Source organism: Aptenodytes patagonicus, chromosome 2 (genome assembly GCF_965638725.1).
Source record: "Aptenodytes patagonicus chromosome 2, bAptPat1.pri.cur, whole genome shotgun sequence".
NCBI lineage: Eukaryota > Metazoa > Chordata > Aves > Sphenisciformes > Spheniscidae > Aptenodytes > Aptenodytes patagonicus.
The window spans coordinates 146,651,435-146,676,252 of NC_134950.1; the positions used below are offsets into that span (position 1 = coordinate 146,651,435).

Sequence of the window (24,818 nt, forward strand, 5' to 3'; positions counted from 1 at the left end):
GTTCTGGGAAATGTGGTGCCCTTAGAGCTGTCGGAGCAGGAGCTCCAGCCTCAAGAGTCCTGCATAGCCAAGGTTAATGCCCTTCCAAAGCATTTAAGTGCTGCTGTCTGTAGCAACGTAAGATGGAAAACAAGGTAAGGCATGCTGCCTCTGGCTGGCTGGAGTTAATTTTCTTCATAGCAGCCCATATGGTGCTGCTGTTTGCATTTGTGACCAAAACAGTGTTGGTAACACACCAATGTTTCAGCTGCTGCTGCGCAGTGCTTGCACGGCCTCAAGACCTTCTCTGCTTTTCATGCTGCCCCCACGATGAGTAAGCTAAGAGCGGGCAAGAGGTTGGGAGAGGACACAGCCAGGACAGCTGACCTTAACTGACCAAAGGGATATTCTGGGACACACAACATCACGCTCAGCAATAAAAACTGGGGGTTTGATCTTTCCAAAGTAGCTGTTGCTCGGAGACTGGCTGGGTATCGCTCTACCTGTGGGAGGTGGTGAGTGATTGTCTTTGCATCACTTGGGGTTTTTTCTTCTTCCCTTCACTTACTAAACTGTCTTTATTTCAACCCACGAGTTTTTCTCACTTTTGCTCTTCCAATTCTCTCCCCCATCACATTGCAAGGGGGAGGGAGCGAGCAGTTGGTGGGTGCTTAGTTGCTGGCTGAGGTAAACCCACCTCATAAGGTCTCCTCTAAAAAGCTATAATGTAAATACATGTGCAATGTGAAGTTATTATGCTGCTGAAAATGTACTTCTTACAGACAACAGTTCATATTCTCCACTAGTTTAAACAGTCGTAATTTGCTGAAATGAAATAGCACAAGTACTATATTCTCAAAATCCAAGTATGAAAATAAAGTGTTTAACACATAACTGCAAGGTACCGTGGGCATACTTAAGAATGAAAAGAGAATCTGTATTGTCAAGTACTTTCAGGATCCCCATCTTTTAGGGTTCAGATCCCCTGTTCACCAAGAAACATATATCTGTGAATGAAAGCTGTTGTGCAGAGCACCTTTAGGAAGCACTGCAAGTACTTAAAATAAATGTTAGTAATTAAACAACCAGAGACACAAAACAAAGCAAGCCTAGTACTTCTTCCCAATAATATTGTAACTATAGTTCTGCTCCAGTGTTATGTAAATATGGGCAACTACTGTGAATGATAACGTTTTTGTGGAAAGAGGTTGCATGCCAACAGACATGCACATCCTATTCTCTCCCCCTCTTTTTGTGGAAGAAGAAAAAAAAAAAAGAGCACTTATAAAGTGAGTCTTTGCCTGTATTTTGGGCTTCTGTATTTCTTTACATTCAGAGCAGAACTACAACCCCTCCCTCCAGCCTCCCTTGTTTTCTAAGTATTTTCTACAGATTTTTTTCTAAATTATTCAATTGGGAGACTAGACAAAATGACCTACTGAGGTCCCTTCCAACCTAAATTATTCTATTATTTCCTTTCAGATGAAATTTTTTGTATGCCACTTTCCTAGACAGAGCTATTTTATTGCATACTTATGAACTCATGCAAATGTTGAAATTAATGGCAGGGCTGCCAGACCCCTAACAATAGCAGAGAAAACAGCACCAACACTGCAAAAACTCTAACACTACAGAGTGAAAATAAAAACTAATATTCCCATTTGAAGAAAAAAAATGCTAATTTGAGACAAGCAGTACTCTGAAGCATAAGAACCAACATAAAGAGAAGAGGAAATGAAAGTGATTCCACAGAATTAGACATACATAGTAGAAAAACTAAATTGACATATACAATAGCCTTTGGTATATTACTATGAGAGCTACAAGCAAGATAATTGAACTCTTCTACACAAAAGATTTTTAAATACAGATGATAAGCACAACAGTAAGAAAGAGGTCAAAACTTACACATAATTTTTATTAAATATAAAGCATTATTATGTCTCAAGTCAAGAAACAGAAAAATACAGAAAATTAGGCTGGACAAAAAATTTCCACTTTTTTGCAGAAGCATAATGGTTTCAGGAAAGTTGCCATTAAGAAAGGATTTTTCAGGACCAAAATCAGAGCTGGATCTGCCTCCTCATCTCCGTAAGACAGAATATTATCTGGTGATCACAAAACTCAGCTGGGCTGCAAGATATGCATGCTGAAACACTATTGGCTTTTCCACAGTGGGCTGGATCTTCTTTAAGAAAAGGACAGAGGAGGGTTTTGATCCTGTTACAGACAGAAAAAAGCATCTGAAATCTCAGTACTTTGAAGGATCGATAAAATGTTTATTTCCCAGCTCAAAGACTAAAGCTTACTGCACTTCTACGGCAAAGGAGCCTTTACTCACAACTCTACCCTGGTGTTGTTAAACAAAAAAAGCACATGCGCACATAGACAAGAAAAATGTCCACAGAGATATCCAAGCTTAAAGGAAACAGAATACAAACAAATTAAAGCAACAAGTCCCTGTGGTCCCATTTGAAAATACTGCACAGGAAACCCAAGTTTTAAGGTGAAACTATTCCAACTAGGAATAGAAATAGAAACTAAATGTTAACAGAAGCTGGAGGAAAACAGTTTAGTTGTAAGTTATTTTAAAGTATTTAAGAATTATTAAGAAGGCAGAAAGAAAACAACTTCATAGAATCATAGAATAGTTTGGGTTGGAAGGGACCTCTAAAGGTCATCTAGTCCAACCCCCCTGCCATGGGCAGGGACATCTTCAACTAGATCAGGTTGCTCAGAGCCCCGTCCAACCTGACCTTGAAGGTTTCCAGGGATGGGGCATCCGCCACCTCTCTGGGCAACCTGTGCCAGTGCTTCACCACCCTCAGCGTAAAAAATGTCTTCCATAGATCTAGTCTAAATCTACCCCCCTTTAGTTTAAAGCCATTCCCCCTTGTCCTCTCGCAACAGGCCCTGCTAAAAAGTTTGCCGCCATCTTTTTTATAAGCCCCCTTTAAGTACTGACAGGCTGCAATAAGGTCTCCCCAGAGCCTTCTCTTCTCGAGGCTGAACAACCCCAACTCTCTCAGCCTTTCCTCATAGCAGAGGTGTTCCATTCCCCTGATCATTTTTGTGGCCCTCCTCTGGACCCGCTCCAACAGGTCCGTGTCTTTCTTCTGCTGAGGGCTCCAGAGCTGGACGCAGTACTCCAGGTGGGGTCTCCCCAGAGCAGAGTAGAGGGGCAGAATCACCTCCCTCGACCTGCTGGCCACGCTGCTTTTGATGCAGCCCAGGATATGATTGGCCTTCTGGACTGTGAGCGCACATTGTTGGCCCATAATAGAACACTTGCTTTTCATTAGCGTTTTTGTGACGTTTGTAAAATCTCTAGAGAATGAAGTCACATTTTGAATCCTATGTAAGTAATAAGACATCTTCCCCTCCCTTGAAAAGACCCAGATGCCTTCACTATACTCCAGTTTTTCTTCACTTATTCTCCTTTTTTTGCTCCAGGCTATTCTACAATGGATTTGCCAGCAGCTCTACAGATTAGGTGGACTTCTAAGAGACAACTTATTTCAGCAAAAAGAATTATTTCCTTCTCTTCATTTATGCCAGGCATCTGAATAAAATAAATCATGAACTGCAAAAGATGAACCAATACAAAGCTATGACTACGCCTGGAGTTTTGCCAGCAGAAGTAGTATTGTTTAACAAAATTATCCCTAAGAAACATTACCATGCCATTGCGATTTTTACGTGTCCCTAGCTCTAAGCAATAAAAAGCAACCATAAGAATGCCAATATTGGATGAAACCACTCAGCCTGGTACACTTTCTCTGACACTCAATAGATAAGCTCTGTGGTTTCTGTTGAGACAGTGCACATACCCTTCCAGTGAGAGTCACCTCCAGATGTTTTTCATTTGCCCCCTCCTCCAACATCTGCTCTGTTGCCCAGATATGCTTCACTCTCCCAAATCTTGTGAAAAAAATCGCCCCTTCCCCAAGTCCTGCAAAGGCTTTTACCTTCAGAACCAGCCCTGGAGCACCTTTACTACAGGAAGGCAGAGACAGCAACATGAGGCAATGAGATCAATCAAGCTCTCCACAGAAAACTTCCCTCTGTCCAATTAATTTTTTTTTTTTTACTCGCCCCGTCCACATCATTCATAGTTTTGCATATCTGTCATATTCTCCCTTGGTGGTCTTTTCCAGGCTTAAAAATCCTAGTCTATTGGATTTCTCCTTACAACACAGCTGTTCTGTATCCCCGTAACTGCTCTACTTGGGTTCTCCAGTTCTAGCAAAGTCTTTCCAAGAGGGACTCCAGAAGGCACCTCGACAGATTACCAGAGAAAGAGAGTGCAAAGAACAAAATGGTGACCCCTTCTGCAAAGGCATGCAAAGGAAGAAACATCCTTGACTCCCTCTGCTGTCACCTCCCCAACCCCTTCAAATCCTCAAGTTAAAATCAGAGAAGGAACAGGGCAGCATGTCTCCTATCTATAAAAGCTGAGAATATGCTAGCAACACAACTGCTAGCTTCCCCTCCCAAATCACGCTGGTTAACATGAGAGAAATAATTTATATCAAGTAAAGATGGTAAAGTTTATATACAATACGTGTAACAGATAAAGACAGGATTAAATGAGCAAGTAAAGACCCAACCTGCCTAACATGGATATCTGTAGTTTGAATATATCATTTTAGAGACAGCAATGAATTTATTCTGTACTTTCATTCATTTTTAGATAAAACTGGTTTGAACAGGCTTAGAACCAATACCAAATTTTCGCTTATATTTGAAAACAGTTTTGTAAGTGTTTCTAACTCATTACCTTTAATGATTGAAAGTCATGCCAAGAATATTTCTGATGTCCTTAGTTACTTCTTAAACATACACTTACTTAAAACCAGCCATTTTTTTATATTATATATAGTCAAAGACTTATACAGAGTGAGTTAGAAAACTCATTTTCTGAGAAGCCGCCTAAAGAAGAGTTCATCTGTTCATATTAAAGCATAACATAACAGGATTTAGGTGCAGGGAAGGAAAGGGATGGGGGGAGGTACCTACACATGCATCAAAGCTTCACTTAAATAGTATAAAAGAAACAGGTATCAGTTAGGCTGAAGCAGCATTACACAGAGACTTCATAAGGAAAACTTAAGTATGGAAGGATTTTAATTTTCTCTCCCAAGTTTTCTGTAACACATTTTTCTTCCAAAAAACTAGAAACCTGAAAGTCTAGTTTATACGCCTGCTGCAGCTGCAAGGGACAAAAATATTTATGACATGATTTGTACATTGTCATGTTAATCACTTCTACATCTCCTGTCAAGCAATCAATCAATGCTGCTAATATTTACCTGAGCAATAACATTGTTTTCAACAAGAAAATTACTAGCTTGTGCCTGTTTTTCTTATTAAGTATCATTTTACAAATCAAGGCTTTGATTCTACAAGTACTCAAATTTTGACATGTTCATGTATTTCCCTGGAAGCCCGCGAGGCGCTCTGTGCACAAAGCAGAATGCATTTCATGCTTTGCAAAAACTTTACTAAGAATTTCGGAGCCAAATACTAAAATCTACTTCAGTTACTTCAGTTTCCAATAATATTAATCCAACTGTGGTGACCTGTTTATTAAAAGGTACTTAAAACTGCTGACCCCATTTCAGAACAGTAAGTTTCTGAAATGTATTTTTGTCATCAAATTCAAGAGATCTAGAAGTCTATCTCAAAAGGGAGAAAAATAACAGACACAGCAGAAGATTAAAGAGGGATAACAGAAAATTTAGGCAATGATGAATTTGAGGACTCGAATATTTAGGCCCTGTCTAGATCTTCCGTAAGAAATTAAAAAAAAAAGTAACCAATACTGTTTTTCAAATCAATCCAGAGTAAACAAAAGGTTTATAGCTCACACTAATTCTAGTGAGAGCTTCATAATATTTTTAGTGGCACAGCACAGAGCTCATTAATTAGAAATGTCAAAACGCACCTCAACACTGGAGTTTTGTTTTGCATTTTATCATTTGTCTTGGTTGTTAACTTTAGCCATTAAGACCAAAAAAAAAAAAAAAAAATCTGTTTCAATCACCACAATTCACTAACCCATAGCTGATTTTTCATTATGTGTTTTGGGATTAATTTTTTAGTATTTTACACAGTAATTAGCTAGTTTGGGAGCAAACCCTCTCCAGGGAATCATTAATTAATTACAGCCATGTTGTTTATTAATGCATATTTTTATTTTCCAAAACTGTACAGCGAGAGTGAACATAATTTAGTCCCTTCTCTTAAAAACATAAATTAATAATAATTCTGTTTTACTGCACAATTAATTATAGCCCAGTTTCAAAGCATCCCCAAGTTTGATCATAGCATAATGAGCAAAATCTTTTGAACTCTTCTGTTGAAGAAGTTTGGTGCTCAGGACAGAGCTTTATGAACAAGTTTGCAGGATGCATGCCGTCTTGCTATTACAAAATGGCAGCTTACTCCACAGTCAGAGCATGTAAGGGGCAATTCCACACAAATGCAAGTTAATATAAGGCAGCTTACCCCCCAAAGTAAAGGGTAAACTTTGTGTAAAAAAAGGGGTAAAATATGTGGTCATGTAGAGGGTAAAATACGGGATCATGTGCCAATCTTAGGCAGAAAACTGAAATAAAGGTATGCCAGACTCAAAAAAAGAGGTCATGCAACTGTGCTTCATTGATGTTGATAGCAGCTTCATGCATAAGCAAAAAAAGTTATAGGTACAACACAGCCTTTCCAAATTAAGAATACAGCCCTATTATCATCATCAACTCACAGACTCTTTCCTAGAAATCAAGGATTAGACCCCAAAGTGTTAAAGCCATAATTACAACCAGGAGTCCTGTTGACAGTCAGTAAGATGAAATGAGTAATTCTGGTTAGACTCCGGTTCCCCAGCTATTTTTTCCACATGCTATTTCTTAATGCTAATGCCAATTCCAGAACTGGAAACATTTCAGGAACAAGCCCATAAGCAGAGCAATTCACTGTAAGAAGCATTTAAAGGCCACACTTTAGATCAAGAACTGAGAGGTTTCAACTTGCCTGGACTTACTCCATACATCTCCACACGATGTGTATTTAAGAAGAGGTTGAAACATATCTAAAGAATAACTACATGAGAAAACCAAGGAAAACACACACAGCAGGTAGTAATTGTGATGGGATATTCCCCCTTCCCCTAGGTTTATGGAGGAAGAACCACATGTGAAAATCAGTATCTCCCCTCCCACCCTACTGCCTAAAAATGCTACTATAATCAAGACACAAAAAAGAATAAAGTTGTTCACTTTTCTCTAACGCTGTCCTTCCCCCAGATTTACTAGTGTCCTTTAAAAAGGGAAAACTCAAGAAATTGTGCAGAATTTCCTTCATTTGACAAAGCTTACTTTTACTCTCATGCTTTTGGCAGCAAGTGTTTCCTCTTTCCAGATAAATCAATCAGGAGCCCCAAAATGTCTGCACAAGTTTGCTACGAAGGAATAATTCCAGAGGAAAGAAGCTTTATTTCTGTTGGAAGCACGTAGTTCTTTTAGAGGTTCATAAATACAGGTGGTTTCCATCTATAGGTTACTCCCTCAGAGCCTCTTGTTTTTGAAACTAACCTAGTTGAAGAGTAGGGAGGGGAGAAGCTTAAATATACATATATTATGCCTATTAATAAAAACAAACAGCACAAGAGCCCCTTTTTTTCAGTCCTCATGGAAACAGGAGATAAGAGGCAAAATTACAGATTTCTATAAAAGAAAAAATTCAAAAACCAGCAATAAGCTCTGTCTTGCTTGCTCTGGAGTACCAGGTGTTAGGGATTTCAGGAGAGAAAGAAACAGAAGGACTTCTCCAGAGGTGTCTTCAGCAGATAAGCAGTGGATAGGAATGAGCTTCTAAAGATAAGCTTTTCATGACAAATGTTTGTAGGGAATCTTCACATCTGGATTTCTTCTAGGCTTTTATAAACAAGTGGTTTGAAACAGTACCTCTTACAGCCTTTATAGAACTTGGACCACAATTATTTGCAATGTACTGTATGGAGTTACGTATGAAAGAAATCACCTCTCCTTACAGAAATACTTAAAATATTATTGGTGTTCATATATGACAAAACTAACAATAAGTCAATTGCTTGTGACAAGTGATGCAAAAAGCTTCAAATGGATTGCAGAAAGAAAGCAGCCTGCAATAAAGTTCATGAATCACAGAATGGTGGAGGTTGGAGGATACCTCTGGAGGTCATCTGGTCCAACGCCGCTGCTCAAGCAGGTCCACCTAGAGCCAGTGGCCCAGGATAGGTAGGTTGTCCAGATGGCTTCAGATGTCACCACAGATGGTGACTCCATAACCTTATTGGGCAACTTGTGTCAGTGCTTGGTCATCCTCACAGTAAAAACGCGTTTCCTGATGTTCAGAGGGAACCTCGTGTGTTTCAGCTTGTGCCCACTGCCTCTGGTCCTGTCACTGGGCACCACTGAGAAGAGTCTGGCTCTGTCTTCTGTACATCCTCCCTTCAGGCATTTATAGACATGAATAAGATCCCCCTGAGCCTTCTCTCATCCAGGCTAAACAGTCTCAGCTCTCTCAGCCTTTCCTCACGGGAGAGATGCTCCCGTCCCTTAATCACCTTAGTGGCTCTTCTCTGGGCTCTCTCCAGTGTGTCCATGTATCTCTTGTACTGGGGAGCCCAGAACTGAGCACAGTACTCCAGGTGTGGCATCACCAGTGCTGAGTGGAGGGGAAGGATCACCTCCCTTGACCTGCTGGCAACACTCCTCCTAACACAGCCCAGGATACCATTAGCCATCTTTGCAGCAAGGGCACATTGCTGGCTCACGTTCAACCTGGTGTTCACCAGGACCCTCAGGTCCTTTTCTGCAAAGCTGGTCGGCCCTCAGCATAATAAGTTCTAGAAACAGTGTTGCCTGGACTTAGAGACTGAGTTTCCTTTTTTTCCCCTGGCAAAATGTCATCTTGTACCCAGTTAAAGGCTGTGGTGGATGACGCAGGATTTATTCTGGATGTGGTTGTCCCTCAGAGTGGCTCATACCGTTACTGACAGACCATGAGTGCAAGTTATACGGTCCTGTGTCAGAACAGCGAGGTTGCGACTCAGAAAGTTGAGTCTAACTTCTGCCTAATTTGATATCTACATTTGAAATTTTGAAGGCAGCTAAGAAGCAAACTCAGAGTATAATTAATAGATTCCCACTGAATATCTCCAATTCCATCTATGTTCTTTGGCAAAAGAAAAAAGAATTACATTTTCCATTTTTTGCCTTCCTCTCCAAGAGGCCTTCTCTCTACATTTTTCACAAGAGATAGAAACTGAGCAAGGAAGAGAGCCATGGCATTCTTCCAAACTTTAACAATAAAATAAACCCAATTCACATAGGTTTCCAGCATAAGGATCCATTCACAGTAGAACTTTTGCTCCAAAGTCTTGCATCACCACTGAACCCCAGCAGCCTCTTGAAATCACCTCTTGGGCTCACCTCCTCATCAGTGAGTATTAAATATACTCATGAGCTCTGCTAGGTCCTATGGGCATAGATTCAGACAGGTGTCCTCTCTGAAGCTTAACTGGTGACACCAAAATGAAACATCACTTCAACTGTAAAAATCTACATCATTTCCATCCCACTTCTGGAAGAACGAAATAATTAGTGCTGGCAATAAACCTACCAGAGCATCTCAATTAGAACTTGGCTGAAATTAATGCAGAAGACAGAACTTTCAGAAAAAGAGTCCCAGGTTCCCTGACAGTATTTGTTCAAATATGCTAGAACTTTTTTTCATAACAGTAACTTAAATTTTTTACTTTTGAAATAGCATTTTGTTGAATATCATCACTTTGTAAAGCTCATCATTTGAACCCATTGTCTTAATGTCCATATAAAATGCATGACTAAGCATTCTCTCCACACCACTGAAAAGACCTGCTCTTGAGGTATAAAAAAATATATGTACTTAGTCTAACTCATAACTGCTTAGTTACTACAAACTTACTTTCAAAGATAAAAATACCATTTTCTTACTGATTTGAACAGAAAAATTCTTGAAGTGCTACAGCATGCCTTTTTGAAGAGCAAGCAAATTAGGTATACCCCTTCATCTTCTCTGAGCTGCTGTCATGATTTGATGATGGCCAGACAGATCACATTTAACTGAGCCATACCACACTAATAACTGACTAACTAAATAGAAAAACTCAAGTATTTCTCCAGATGCTGTCCTCTCGTTTCTGGAATTCTGTGCATCTCCAAGGTCAGCAGGAGATGCCTGTAACAAACATCCTGTTTCTATCTGGTTCCTTTCTGTGCATGGGGAGCCAAGATAAATCATAGTGCCTTTTTTTTTTTTGCCACCCCCCCCCTTTTTTTTTTTTTAAATAAAAAACTTTCTTTCCCTCCAAACTGAGCAAACCTGCAGTCATGAGAGACTTCCCACATCTAAACAAGCCAAGGCATGGTAAGAACGATAATGAATCTGACAAATGGAACCGGCATCATTCTTCACATGGATAAGCTAAAAAACTAACTTCTTCTGAGCAAGCGTAGATTGCTATTTTAACTGTAAAATTGCATCAGTAATTGGCATCAGCAAAGCAGAGCAGGTTGGAGATCATTTAATAAGTCTGGCTGTTTAGCAGGCCAATAAATAAATGAAAGCCACCAAACCACACTTTCCATCGCTTCTGCCAGTGTCTGACAGCCCCGGCAGCCCCAGCCAGCCCACAGGTGCTCCCTTCTCTCCCTGCCCACTCCACTCAGGACTTCAGCTCCCACCCCGGCTGTGCTCCCATGCCCCCTGCAGCTGCCTCGACAGCTGGCAAGGACTGCAGTAGCATCCTTGTCACCATGGACAAGGAAACAATACCAGCTTAAGAACAAGATAAACAGCAGATAAATGGTGAATATCGATAATTACACTAAGACTAAGCTATAAACAAAAACAAGCACAAAACAGGAAAAAAAAAAAGAAATCAAAGAACTATATGTGTGACTAAGAGTCAACCGACAGCTACTGACATTTGGACTATGATACAGTTTTTGTCACCATATTGGATAAAAGGAAATAACTAAAATGAAACCAGAAACTGTTATAATAAGAGGACAACTAATTCCAAAGGATACAGAAGAGGTTAGACAAACCAGTCCCATGGGGGGACAGGGGGGATGTGTGTGTGGCTGGTTTCCAAAACAAAACAAAACAAGAACAAAAGGACTTCCAAAGAAATAACATGTGAAAATCTTGTTTCTTTGTCAGAAAGCAACAATCACTGTATGTTAATAGAGAGATGGAGATAAAAAGAAGGGGACACTGATTAAGCTCTATATGAATTTCAATACGTTCTCCTTCTAACTGCTTTCTGTAACTGCCTAACAATACAGTGAGGAAAAATGCTTCAGCTGAGAGTGTATTAACTTAAGAAAAATATTATGAACCAAAAATATGCATCCAAGCCTCTGCACTACTTCTTGCAACATACTTGGGATAACAGGAAGTCTTCCAGATGTCAAAGCTGAAGGGCATATCTGACCTAACTAATCACAGCAAGCGACCTCAGACAAATTCCTTCAGATTTGAATTTTCAAGATGGGACTCAGAAAACAAGTTCAAGAACAGCATGAAGCCAGCCTCAGGTACAGTTTCAGGATCACCATGGCCACAACCCGTGCCTGAGCCTGAATGTGCAGTTTCAGTGGAAGAAAAGGAAGACAAAGATCCATTAAAGCGAAATAGCGCTGAATGCGATTACGTACAAATAAGAATCCACTGGTAACAAGAGATTAGTTTTACTCTCACTAAAAGAAACAGGAAAACTCCTCAAACATGTATTTATGGAAGAACATCTTTTTGTATATGTGAGCTATCAGACTAAGAAGTTCACATACAAAGAAAAGCTTTGCTGAGCATATGGCAGCAGGAAAAATACTGTAAGCCACCGGTTTTCCTGGGCCAGCACAGCAGCAAATAACTTCTACAGCTAGTAGCTTTGCTTTCATTTCTCAACACTGAAAAAGATGACCACACGGATCCTACAGAGAAACTTAATTCAGATTAAGTAACTACCTTAGGAGAGCCCAAACACAAATAATTCCAGTTGTTACTTGGAATTTGTGATAATGCACTATGTGCTCTCTCAGTGGCCTTGCCACTTAATTTATCATTAAGTTTTCAGCAGCACTCACTCTTTATTTTTAGTTGTTAAATCACCGTCAATATTTCACATTTAAATAACCTGTAATACTCAAGTTTGAATTTTCAGACTTGATAAGAATTGCTGTACCTGAAAAGAACAGAAGTAGTACTAGCCGGACTATGACTCAACTGGCGTCAAAGTAGAAAGCTTTGCTGGAAGGGAAAAGGGATAAACAAATTCCAGAATATATAGAGAAACAGGTGTAAGGCAATGACAATTTCTTTAGGCCTTAATATCATCCAAATGACATTGTTTTGTGCATATAAAATCCATCTTGCTTAAATAAACTAGTCATAGCCTGCAATCTCCTTTTCTTATCCCTTCCAAATAAATAGCAAGAGATGTCAATTGACTCAGAACCTTGATTACTGTGGATGGGATCTGGCAAATATATGGTTGTCAGTGATATTGTGACACACAGCAGACGAGGCATCATACATGCAGAATTTCTCAGGAAAGCTAAAAAGTAGACAGAAATCATTTTCATTTAGATCCTTTCATGAGAAGAAGATTTAAATATAGTCATGTATCTGTTAGTAGTGTGGCTTGGAAGAAAGAAAAAAAAAAAGCAATAAGGTCTAAGTACAAAGAAGATGGAAGAGACAGACCCATCAAGGAAGTCACAGGATTATTTCTTGCCTTGCAACCAGGAGATTGCCCAGCAAGGCCAAGAACAAGCAGCTACTTATCCCATATGTAACGTACTCTGTTTTGTTACTCTATTTGATCTACCAATAAATTACTATACCCCATATATCCCAAGAAAATAAACAGCAGGATTTACATGTAAGCATACTTCATGGAAATAACAATAGCTTGCATTCAGACTCCACATCTCTGGAATGCATATATCCTCTCATCTGATCAACAGAAACATCCGACACAAAAATACACATGCACAAGTGAGAGAAGTAGGCCTGGAAATTCATTTTCAGTTTGCAGTGTTTCTCTGATAGCTAAAACATTTGCCTGCAGACCACAACTGAGGTTAAAGCTTTTATATATGTCAGTGTTTTGGCCAGACCCTCACAAGTCACTGCTGTGGACATGGATTCAGACCAAGTTCTGCTCCTTTGCTCCACCCATTTAAAAAAAAAAAATTAAGCAAAGGACACATACATATTAACTAGTAATATGAACCCTTCTTCCATCCAGTGTCCATAGGAGAAGGGAAGGCAGAGAAGGGGAGTAAGCAGTTTCACAGTTGACTTAACCGTTTTTCTTACCCCGTGAAAATAATATACACTTTCTGAATGGTAACTGGATGCGGTCAACAAACATGCCAGGCAGAAGAATACACAACTGAATATATCGATGGCTGGGACAAGAAGTCAAACCACTGCCACTCAACAGATTTAAGGGATGCTCTGAGATGAAAACTCTTCCCTAAGCACAACAGAAAGGTTCTCAAATTTTGGTCTCCTAAAGCCCAGATTTATCCCCTAACATTAAGAACAATTCCTGTTCTGAATGAGCAAAAAGTCATTGCCAAGTAAATCTCAAAACCTTCCACATGGTCTCCAATTTTGCTTCAAAGCCTTGAAACCAGACACAACACAGCAGCCATCCTGCAGTCAGTTTTTCTTGGTGGCTTTCTTGCCACCTCTCAATTACTTACTAGTTTGCATTGTGGTCACCTAGACCTGGTTCTGAAGTGTCTCACATCTTCCAGAACCCAACTTTCTTCCACGTGCAACACAGCACAGGGAAGTGACAGGAATCCCTAGTCACCATATAAATACTGTTAATTCTCTGAGAAATTAAGCGAGGCTGTCCAAGGCTTGTTTTGGTTTCTTTTTAAGCCACCTGAAGTTTCATAAACCAGCATTTTTACAGACCGATGAAAGGCACATCTGTCCCACAGCTGATCCAATAAGAAGCTGCCACTCTCCAGCAGAATGGCAATATTTGCTCTCTTCCATCCATGCTCTTCATTCTCATACTCACCTGAAGCACATTTGCTAACAATATTATCAGTCCTCATCTAGAGGAAACAATTATTCCCTTTAAGCAGCTGAGAATGGCTCTGTAAAAGCTGAAGTGCTGGCACTATTCTGCTACAAATGCACACACACTCGCATCACACACCAATCCTAAGAACTAGTGACACAATTCAGACTCATAGTTCGTTGGAATGGCCTCAAAGACACGGCACATGGCAGCAGAGACCAGTACATCTGCAGGGCAAGCTGGTGTCTAAGCCATCTGCTGCTAGGGAACCACTGGACCGACACCAGATCCTCAGTAGTGTAAGTGGACAGTACTGGGGGGAGGAAGAAGTGGCGTTAGGAGTGGTAGGAACACAAACCCACCAAACCATCTGCCAGGAAATCTCCTCTGTAATGGAAAGGCTCATGAGACAACATCATCACCACCCATCCCCCCTCCCAAAGGTGGCAGACTGGAAAAATCTCTATCTGACACACAAAGACCTTGTGAATCCGACAATTACATAAATGAAGATGGGCCTCCTGCAGGAGGCATCAGATTACACTATCGAGCTTTTACCTCCCTCTTTCCCCCCAAAAAAAATTGCCTGTGCCATGCCTCAAGTAACACTTCACAAGCAGCAACTTCCAATACTGAGTTGCTATCTTCTGCCTGGAATTGTGTTTCCTCTCACTTGCTTTGTGACATACATCTGAATGGACCCATTTCTCAAGACACTTCAACCACCTTTGCACACATTTGGCAAAGTAACTTAAACCACCAGATGAAGATTTTCTGACCCAGTTCCCTGGTATTATTTAGAAACTGCTTTGACACCTATGCTTCTATGTTTTCCAAATTCAGTTTTAGGGTTTTTTAAATTTTTCTAACATTACTTCCTACATCTCTTTCCCATCAGCCTTCCACATGATAACCACACACTACCTGCTTGTCCCAGCATTAAGCAGATGAGAACTGCATCAAAGTCATCATACACCCTAAGTCAAACCCAAGTTCTCAGCACTGGTAACACCCCCACCCCGAAGGTATTCCGGCCATTTATAAACATTACCCATACAACACTTATTCTAATCACTTCTCTGGAAATTCTCCATCACAACATGCCACACATCACAACATAAAGCAGTTCAGTAGTCACCAGTCTCCTGCTTCCTAAATATAAACAGTCGTCAAGAAGCAGACAGCTCAGCCATGGCTTGTAACGATTTTACTGTATCTAGATCAATAAAGAATTACCACACCCAAGGAGGACAGACAACAAGCAGGCTTCCAAAATCCTTTGTATCACAGGCTCTTCCCTAAGTCTGTCACACACCAACCCCACCCTTTTAAGTTTCCCAGGAGTGAAATAATCAACGTTTATTCCAAGATCTTAGAAAAAAGTAACATTCAGTCGCAAGAGGGCTAGATTTCCCTCTCCTCCATCTTCCATAATCCAGACCCTCTCCTGCAGGAGGAGAAGGTAAAGATATAGTTCCGTATCTATACTTCCTACATGCACTTCTCTCTCAAGCTACTTACTATAAATAAAACTTTAAAAAAATGCACAAATGTTATTTAGTATATTATGTGCCACCTGCATTATGGCTTTCAAATTCCTCTTGTTCATTCTTTACAGACCTCTACTTTTTTCCAACTACACCCTTCCCTTTAACTTTTCAAATTCAAAGTATTCTCTACACAAGAGTTCTGGTTCAGAGACGGGTGTCCTTTAAACCAAGACATTTTTCATGGCAACATCCCACAGAGGACGTAGCCTTTTTTTTTTTTTGGGTGGGTTTTTTTAGAGAGAGAGAGACTGAGAGAGCAAGCACTTTACAGAATCAAGAAATAACTTGGCAAAACTCCTTCCCCTTTCACACACTTCCACTCCAAACACACAATTGTTCCATGAGTGAAATAAATGAAATATTGCATCCTCAGAGTTGGAGACTCTAAATGTAGTAAGGAGTACATGATTTTGCTGAGGTCAGAGTATTCATAACATCTCCAACCAGATTCTCCTATATTCACAAGAACTTGCATTCCAGCTTTTCCATCAGGGGATATATATATCCCTCAGCCAGTTCACATGCTTTTTCACCAAGCATCTAGGCGTCTAGTGTCGGCCAGCTTCAAAGTTACTGGGTGGAGTCAGAAAGTATTACATATGCAGCAGGCACAATCACAATATCCTAATTTCCTAAGGAAGGTGGCCTTAAAAAAAAAAAAAAAAAGAGGTGCTCTTGATATTGGGCAAAATTAACATTAAAATATAACTAAACAACAGCAATACAACCGACCACATAAGAAGCAATAATCACAGCAATTCATATTGATTTTGAGTCTTAAGATCATTTTGGTTTGATTTCATTATGACATTGATATTAATTTATCTAGGGTGCATACATATGACTGAAGGTCTCAAACCATGATTTAAGTGCTTAGAGAAACCACTAAAAACAGAAGGACAAGAACCAACAGCTCGAGACTGACTGACAATAATCTAAAAATAAATCGTAACAGCAAGCAGCTAACCAAAGGAACAGGTTGCCAGCCTTGCAATGAGGTTAGTCACAACATCAACACTGGCTGTCATTCCAACAAACATGCTGCAATTCAGCCACATGTTATTGGCCTTGATCACATTCATTTGAGTGAAAGAGAAAATAGTTCCACCGTTATAAGACAGAGTGGACAAATTCTATAGTTCTTGTTACACTAATGGTCCAAAGACATCAAAGCAATCCTGCATAGTTGGAAGTAACTAAAAGTATTTTCTGACATGCAACTTGTTCACAGACTTTGCTGTCCATGATTCTGTTGGTCCTAATTTACTAGAGGAATTAATTTCATAACCCACAGAAAGCAATTATGTGATACACTTGCCTGTCACGTTTGATATCTTAATTTTCAGTCATTTCTCTTCAAAAGAAAGATGACTTCCTGCAGTGCTGTACATTTCTGAGCTACTGCGTGCAAGTGTGAAGTAGGTAGAGTAACATCCCTGAACAGCTCAGTTTTTGCCCCTCAATTCCTGAAGGACAAACAAGTAAGCTCCTGATGTAGCACCTACAATGTGCAGAATAACCTGACAACTGACTGCGCTGCAAACCCAAACCTTGTGGCTTTAGATAGGTCATCTTCCTCTTCATCCCACGTTCCCTCCCTGCTCAGTGATTTCAGGTCCCTGCTGGCCAGCTTCTGCTACTGGTGTCCCAGTCGCAACTTCACAGGCTAAAAAACGTCAGTCCTTCTCTATCGACATGTCAGGAGCGCAGTCCTTCCCTGCAAGTTCATTGCTACTTCTTCAATCCCCACTTCACAGGCCAACCTCCCTCCAGGAAAGGGGAGACACAGCATCTTTCAGCACCATGAAAGGCGAAAGAGGATCTTTCACTAACTGTACAGGGAGAACATGCTGCTTGTTGAATGCAATTTATGTTTCAATATTTGACTATATCATTTTTCGTAGCAGGAGACCTACAAAGTTGAAGTAAAACAGCGCTTGGACAACTACCTCCTCTCTCTCCTTCTCATCCGATATTCCCACTTATTGTCGTCATAACTCTTTTCATAACTGCATCCCTGGTGTAGCAATACTACGTACACTAGCCAGAAGACTAGATCGCCTTCCTTTTATAACATGGTACGGTCTTAGTAGTGTTTTTCAGGATAGTCTTCTGAGACCAACAAATGTGCCCACTCCTCTGCTCACAGATATTCTCTCCCTTAGAAGTATGTGTCATTACAATCAGGTACACTATTGTTACTAAAGACTGTTTTATCTTCCGATTTGAAGGATGTTTGAAAAGAAAGGAATAAAGTGATAAGCGGTACAGCCCATTCTCTGATTCACACTTTAGGCTATATAATTGCCAAGAACTGTTGCGTTGAGTTTGAAGAGATAACAAGGACAACATAAAATCTTAGCACACTTTTCTTTCTTCTAAGAAGCGTCACCTAAAACTATGGAACCAATTGATGCTAATATTACATCAAGCTCTTCCCTATTTACAGGAGATGGAAGAAAATTCTTTTGTGTACCCTTCCCACTAGCTTTCTCTTGCTACCTCTGCAGTAACTCACAACAACAATCTGTCAGATTCCATTAAAAACATATTTGAAAAATTATTTTTTCCCCAAACCCTCTGAATTTAAATAAAAATTTGCTCAAGTTGTCTCCTGTTCAAACAGAAAGTCAGGTTTAAAGAAAATACATACAACCTTTAGATAAACAATCCTGGGGATGGGGAGGGGACAGAAAAAATGCCATCTTCATAAGAGCATTTTTTTTATAGATCCTTTCAAATTCTGCATCAAATTTAATACCAGGTATTTACTGGGTAGGTTACAGAACAGATATACCACTGCGGCCTTCAGAAGAAAGTACTGGACAAAAACAGACCAGATTTGTAAAACAAGGATTCAGAGTCTACCAACCACATGTCCGCATGGGTGTAACTTTTAGGGAGGAATCAAGTTCTACCAGAGTTATAAGAGAAATACAATAGTCGGGACCATTGCGTGATCCAACAACAGTTCCTGAAAGCAGAGTCTGACCCCAGGACCTTCACTCCAGACCCGAGAGGGGTCGAGCTGAGTTACAGGTCTCTGCAACACACGTCAGAAAAGCGCAAAACATTTATATCACTGTTACTGAATTTGAGCAGAGGGGTGTAAAATTCAGTGCGATCTGTTTAGAAAGAGATGAAGTCTGATTTGATCCAGTATCAAGGACATTACATCATCATTTATTTATTCTAAAATCTGGCATTACACAGCAGCTATCTCACTGTAATCAGCCAAGAATTTAAGCTTACAGCATGCAATGAAGAAGAAAACACAGAAATGCCAGAAGCGTAACATCAACACATGAAAATATTACCATTTGCTTCCAGCTATGGTGGCAGAGGGAAGTACAAGGCAAGCATTGACTACAACGTGACAACTCATCACACCAAGACCTACGCCTCTTCCTGCGTAAATGTGCGCTGCAGGACAACGTGTACTGACCTGAACTTCTCAAAGCCTATCATAAGTAAAAGCAAGCACAAATCATGAGCACCATATTTTACAAATTAACACACATATCATATCTCAGATAGGTCAGCACCACAAACTGATTACACCAAATAATCAAGTATCAGTTTTACCAGTACAGCTAGCTGCTGGTTTTGTGGTGGTGGTGGTGGTGGGTTTATTTCATAAGAAGCATCTATCTCAGTTGACATAGTCAGCAAGAAGCCAATGCAGCAGCACTTTACATAAGGTGTTCTCTCAAGAGTGATGTTTTTTCACTGTCTGTTACAGTACAGGCCTACAATTATGAGAATTACCATGGGTAAAGTTCTATAAAGTATTTTCTCTGCGTGCAACATTTCTCTGCATGGAACATTTTTAAATGACCACTTTTCATACAACATTCAGTTTCATTATATTCCAAAAAAACCCCAAGCATTCCATTCAGAGCCTTCAACCAACTAATTCATCTGGTAGTTATTTGGAAAATGAAAATATGTTCGAGCAATATGCATGTATTAACACATATGCGTGTCGTAACACTACTATCTTTTCTTTTAGCACTAGTGAGAAATACTAAGGCATATCTGGACTACATAAGGTACAAAGATATTTAACCTACCTCATCAAAGCTGCTATCTTCTTTCTTCAAGGCTTTAAAATAAAAGGAAAAAAGAAATAGTTATCTGTACTGCATTTCAATGAGCACAAAGTAACTAACACCAGAAAAGAGAAAAACAGAGCAGCATTTTCCTGTTATAATAGGAAAGAACAGGCTGGCATGAATAATAATTTTATACTCAAAATCTGAATCTGTAAATGGAATGTAGGACTGCACAGTGTGTTTCCAAGAAAGTAAATTTACATATTTATGAAAAATATTATCCTCTCAGGTTGAAGAAAACACAAGTTCGCAAGGTTTTTTTTATTTTAATTCCTAGTGAGCGTGAAAACACTTTATGGAGAGCCTGACTGAACTTCAAAAAGGAAAAGTATAATAAACACCTAACCATGTATTCAGTTTGTCAAGTACTAAACCTTTATGAAATAGTATGCATTGTAGCATGCTTTTTTCCTTTTTATTTTTTCTTTTTTTCTTTGTTCTTTTTTTTCCACAGTATGACTTACACTAAAGCAGAAGAGATTTCTGTCTGTCTTACACTGTTAACTAGCAATTAATGAACAAACAAGGAAGAGGAAAACAGTGCAGAAATCATGTGAACTGGTAAAGCAAGAAAATAAAGACATTAATAGTTCTGAAGTTGTAGCAAAGATTAAGCTGATGAAAATTTTTCCTTTAGCATACCAGATATCTTTATTGAAATGTAAAGAAAATTAATTTCTCCTAATCTCCATTGAACTGTGTCAGTCTGAAGGTACGAGACTGGTTCTTTTTCTCTGTACACCACAATCAGACAAACCAGGGACTGTGTACTGCACGCCGTGACCTGAAAGTGCTCTTCATTTACTTCTCTTGAAGAGTTAAAGTAAGACAAACCATTGCATTGATGATTGCACTATTTCTTTTCAGTTTAAACCATGAAGGTTTGCAATTTGAGGGAGGTCACCAGCATGACCATACAGTTTGTGCAGTGCTGCCCCAGAAGGCTCCCTCTTCATCACTTAAGCAGCACAGTGTTTCTTGCACTTAAAATGCATTTATTTCTGCAGGAGATAAATACTAAAGCACCTAGCACGGTTGAGGATCTAGACTCCAGTATTTTCTTTGCTCTTTTAGATGCTCCTCCTGCCTTCAAATCGCTAGTAGTTTCTAAACCACCACCTCTTCCAAACGCTGTCTTCAGAAGCAACAGCGTTATTAGCGTCAAAAAAAAACACACCCCAAAACTGTAGAAGCTGTATCACAGGCATAACAGAGGCAGGACACCTCTGCAAGAAGTGCTGCAGCTCCACAACCTCTGCCATGGGCAGCAAGGCACAAATCCCAGTTCTCCTTTTACAGAAAAGCAGGGATCGTCCAGCCCTCCATTGCTTTCAAATTCCCATTTCTTTTGGACATGAAATATGTCTTTCCTCAAATCTTTGAAGATTACTGTTTTACAATTACTTATCTAGATTTCATGCTCAGTAACAAAAAAAAAAAAAAACCAAAACAACAAACTGGGATTTTGCTGTGGAGATCTGAGGCACACATTGTACATTTTTATCATGAAATGCATTTTTATGGTTTTGAAGACCGGACAAAACATTTTCAGACTGCCAATCCCAAGTACCCAGAACTATGAGTCAGGACATTAAAAAAAAAAAAGGAAAGAAATTAAAAAACCCAACGTGTGGAACACTTTTCAAGAAGACACTTCTAATCTTTTCATTTACCTTTCAGGTCACAACGACATACAAGCTATAAATTAGTATATGACACACCTAGGTCACGTTGACAAGCTTTTCTCCCTTACCAAAACACAAGATTTTCACATGACCAAAACATTCCAGGAATGGCCAAACAACAGATAACCAAACAAAATTCACAATGTAACACAACAACAAGAAATGGGAATCTGTGATCCACTGTGTATTTTTGGCTTGTCTTTACTTTAACTTCTACATTTGACTAAAAGAGGATTTTTAAGAATCTCCAAAAATAAGAATATGAGAGTTCTGGCCACTGATTTAATCAGATTCTGTTTAATAATAAGTTCACTCTCAACCAATTCACTACATAGCCTCTTCAAAAGAAATCATCAAACCAGCATATTTTATACAACAAATTATAGTAGAAATGTTTTTTTTCTCATCAATGCAATCCTTTTCTTTTTTTAAAAAAATAAACTGTTTACAAATGAACTTCTCATTATCTCAGGTATGTGAGCTATGTGAGTGTACATTAGAGGAGATTAGTGGAGATAACCTTTGTATTAGTGAGGAGCTAGTAACAAAGCCCAGGGATGCTGAGAAGGGCCACAGACTGCTTTCAGAGCACTGTGAGCAATCTCAGCAATGTTTTCTCTTTCTTTCTTTCTTCCTTCCTTTCTTTCTACCCTGGTGTCAGTTTTTGACTAAAGAAATTGCATAAGAAAACAGAAGTTAAATGGCATGAGCTGAAGAGATCTCAAATATGATTTTGGTACTGTATGAACTTCAACAAATGCATAGCCAAGAACTCTTTACATAGCTAAAAGATGATGATAATATTATAAAATTACTCATTATTAATTTTAATTACATCACTATCAAAGCGTAAAACTAAGAACCAAACCTAATAAAGGTTTAAATGCTAAAATAAACAGTGAATCAACTGAATCTCAAACAGGTGGTTAGATACAGTATGATGTGTTCATTTATATGGACAACACAGTATGTAAGGAAGGAAATCAGAATTTTTGAACTAATTTGGATGTTTGCATAAAAATGGATAGGCTGCCAGAAACCTATCAATAAAAAGAATTCTGTAAATTTTTCAGATTCTTAGTAATGTAAGTTCTTTATGACGAGCTAAGTTTTAAGAGGGACACTCCTTGAAACACCAAAAAACTTCTGCCAGGAGAAAGGGTGCCTTAGCTGCAAAGATAGTTTATTTTTCTAGAACTGTGAGCACGTAATTTCTGCAGTAAAAAGCCATCCTGCCTATTTTAGCATATTAACTTCAGTTTGGCACCACTGACCATATGCATTTCTTTCAACACATCATGGTGCCATGGCGTCCTTTACCAGATTTGCACATAGCCCAAAGCGAATGCTCAGGATGAAGGCTCAGAGATGGACAATTTCACACACCACGTTTTTCAGCTCAGCAAAATAAACCTTCTCAGTACTAGGTACTCTAACAGTTATGGGATGGATCATAATTCTGCAGGATGAGTATGTATAATACAGCCAGATCTTCACCACCCTCTGCCAGTCTCTGGCTGTAGTGGCTGGAAAGCATCAGTTCACAGTTAAGAAGATGGGCCAAGTCTACTTGAGGCTACCGTTGGTACCAAATAATGGCCCTTTGCTGTGCCCCAGGGATAACTAAGCTGGTTTTAAGACCACCTCCTCTTTTATCTAAAGATGATGGGGAAATAGCTTCAAACATTACTTAACATACTGTGGCACACCATAAAAAAAAAAAAATGACCTTATAAAGTCATTGCTGAGACAGCCTCTCAAATAGATAGGATTACTTTGTGGGGAGAAGTTGGTCTTGAACATAGTTTATTGAGTATCAACCTGCAAGCCCTAGCAAAAAAAAAAAAAAAAACCACAAACCGCTGCCAATGACAATTAGGATATATTTCCATCACTCTTATCCAACAGGCTAATATAAACTTTGGTATCAAAATGAAGGGGTCTTGTACTATTGGAAGAATTGTATTTGGCAGCTGGGATACCGCCAACACAGGGGGGAGGCCTAGCAGTGCCTTACCATTCCAAGAATGGCCATCAGGTGTTCCCTCCTGCAGCGTGTGAAAGTTTGACTCACTAATTATTTGACTCAAACACCATGTTACTCTTGTATCATTTATATGGTTATGCTCATGATGCTACACTGTGTCCTTAAACCTATGAAATCACATAAATTGCAGCAGAACCGGCAGAGCTAAAAGATCATCATAGTTATTGATAATAAATCACAACTGAACAGATGACTGACAAAGTTCCAGATTAGATACATATTAAATTAGTAATTTGCTAATCTCACCAAGGAACCAGCTCTTCCAAAAAGAGCTGTAAAACCAGAATGACAAATACCCAGAAAGACTTTTTCTAATGAGGTTTTTGTTTTCTCTCCTTCATTGCAATATAAGAGTTAAGTACAGCACGTGTTTTAACTGAGGATTTCCCGGTATGCAAATTAAGAGTTTTTTTAAACATAGGTTTGCTTTGCTTGGGCTTATCTGTGGCTCTGGGTATCAGGGAGTGGACTATGTTCAAACCTCATACTGATAAATTAGAAGGTTTTTTTGCTCAAAGTGCAGTTACCAGAATGATGGTCAAAATAGTTGAGCATCTGAAGATTGAACAGTCTTGCTGGTAGCAGCTGAGTTTTAATCACAAAACAAACCAACCAACCAACCAGGCACCGGACCATACTCCTACACTGCTGCGCACACGCACAAAGAACTGGAGGAGCTGGAAGGCGTAAAAATCCGTGCACCTAAAATCAGGCCAAAGCTCCCAGGGAAACTAAAAGGTTGTTTAATTTGTGAAAAATGACAAAAAGAGATGATCATCCAACAGAGCCAACTAAAACATGCAGAAATTACCAGCCAGAGGGCCCTTGCTCCCTAAAAGGCATTAACAGGATTGTCACTGCTACAACAAAGCAGCATCTTCATTCAAAATATTTTCTTTGTTAATGACTTCCACTATTAGTGAAACCTTCCCACAGTTCTGGTTAAGTGTCTCTCTGTGTATATATACACGCACACAGACACGTGACAGGCCAAACACCTGACCGCTTTTTTTTTTTTTTCCTAATGAGAAAAAGTTAAATGCATTTTATAAGTTTAAGACTGATGATAGGTGAAAGCTATTTTCCTATTGGGACAGAGAGATTTATAACCATGACTTGACATTCGCTTCACAATTGAAACTTGGCACCCTTGAAACTCTCTGGTTTACAAATATGAATGAGCTTTTCTCAGTCTTTTTCATCTTGTAGTAGGACAATAAAAGATACCTGATTTCAAATGTTACCCTACACTTAAAGTTTGCAGTCCTTAAAAGCTAAAGGTAATGCATCGAATGCATACACAACACA

At 39.3% G+C, this 24,818-nt stretch overlaps 1 protein-coding gene across 2 annotated transcripts in view; it reads right to left on the reverse strand.

Moving 5' to 3' along the window:
- Positions 1-24,818, reverse strand: part of CDK14 (cyclin dependent kinase 14) — a 329,864-nt gene that overhangs the window by 303,714 nt on the left and 1,332 nt on the right. For both annotated transcript variants that reach the window (XM_076331548.1, XM_076331549.1), the window contains exon 2: positions 19,737-19,768. In XM_076331548.1, the coding sequence (XP_076187663.1) occupies positions 19,737-19,768 (32 nt within the window). The remainder of the gene's footprint in view (positions 1-19,736; positions 19,769-24,818) is intronic.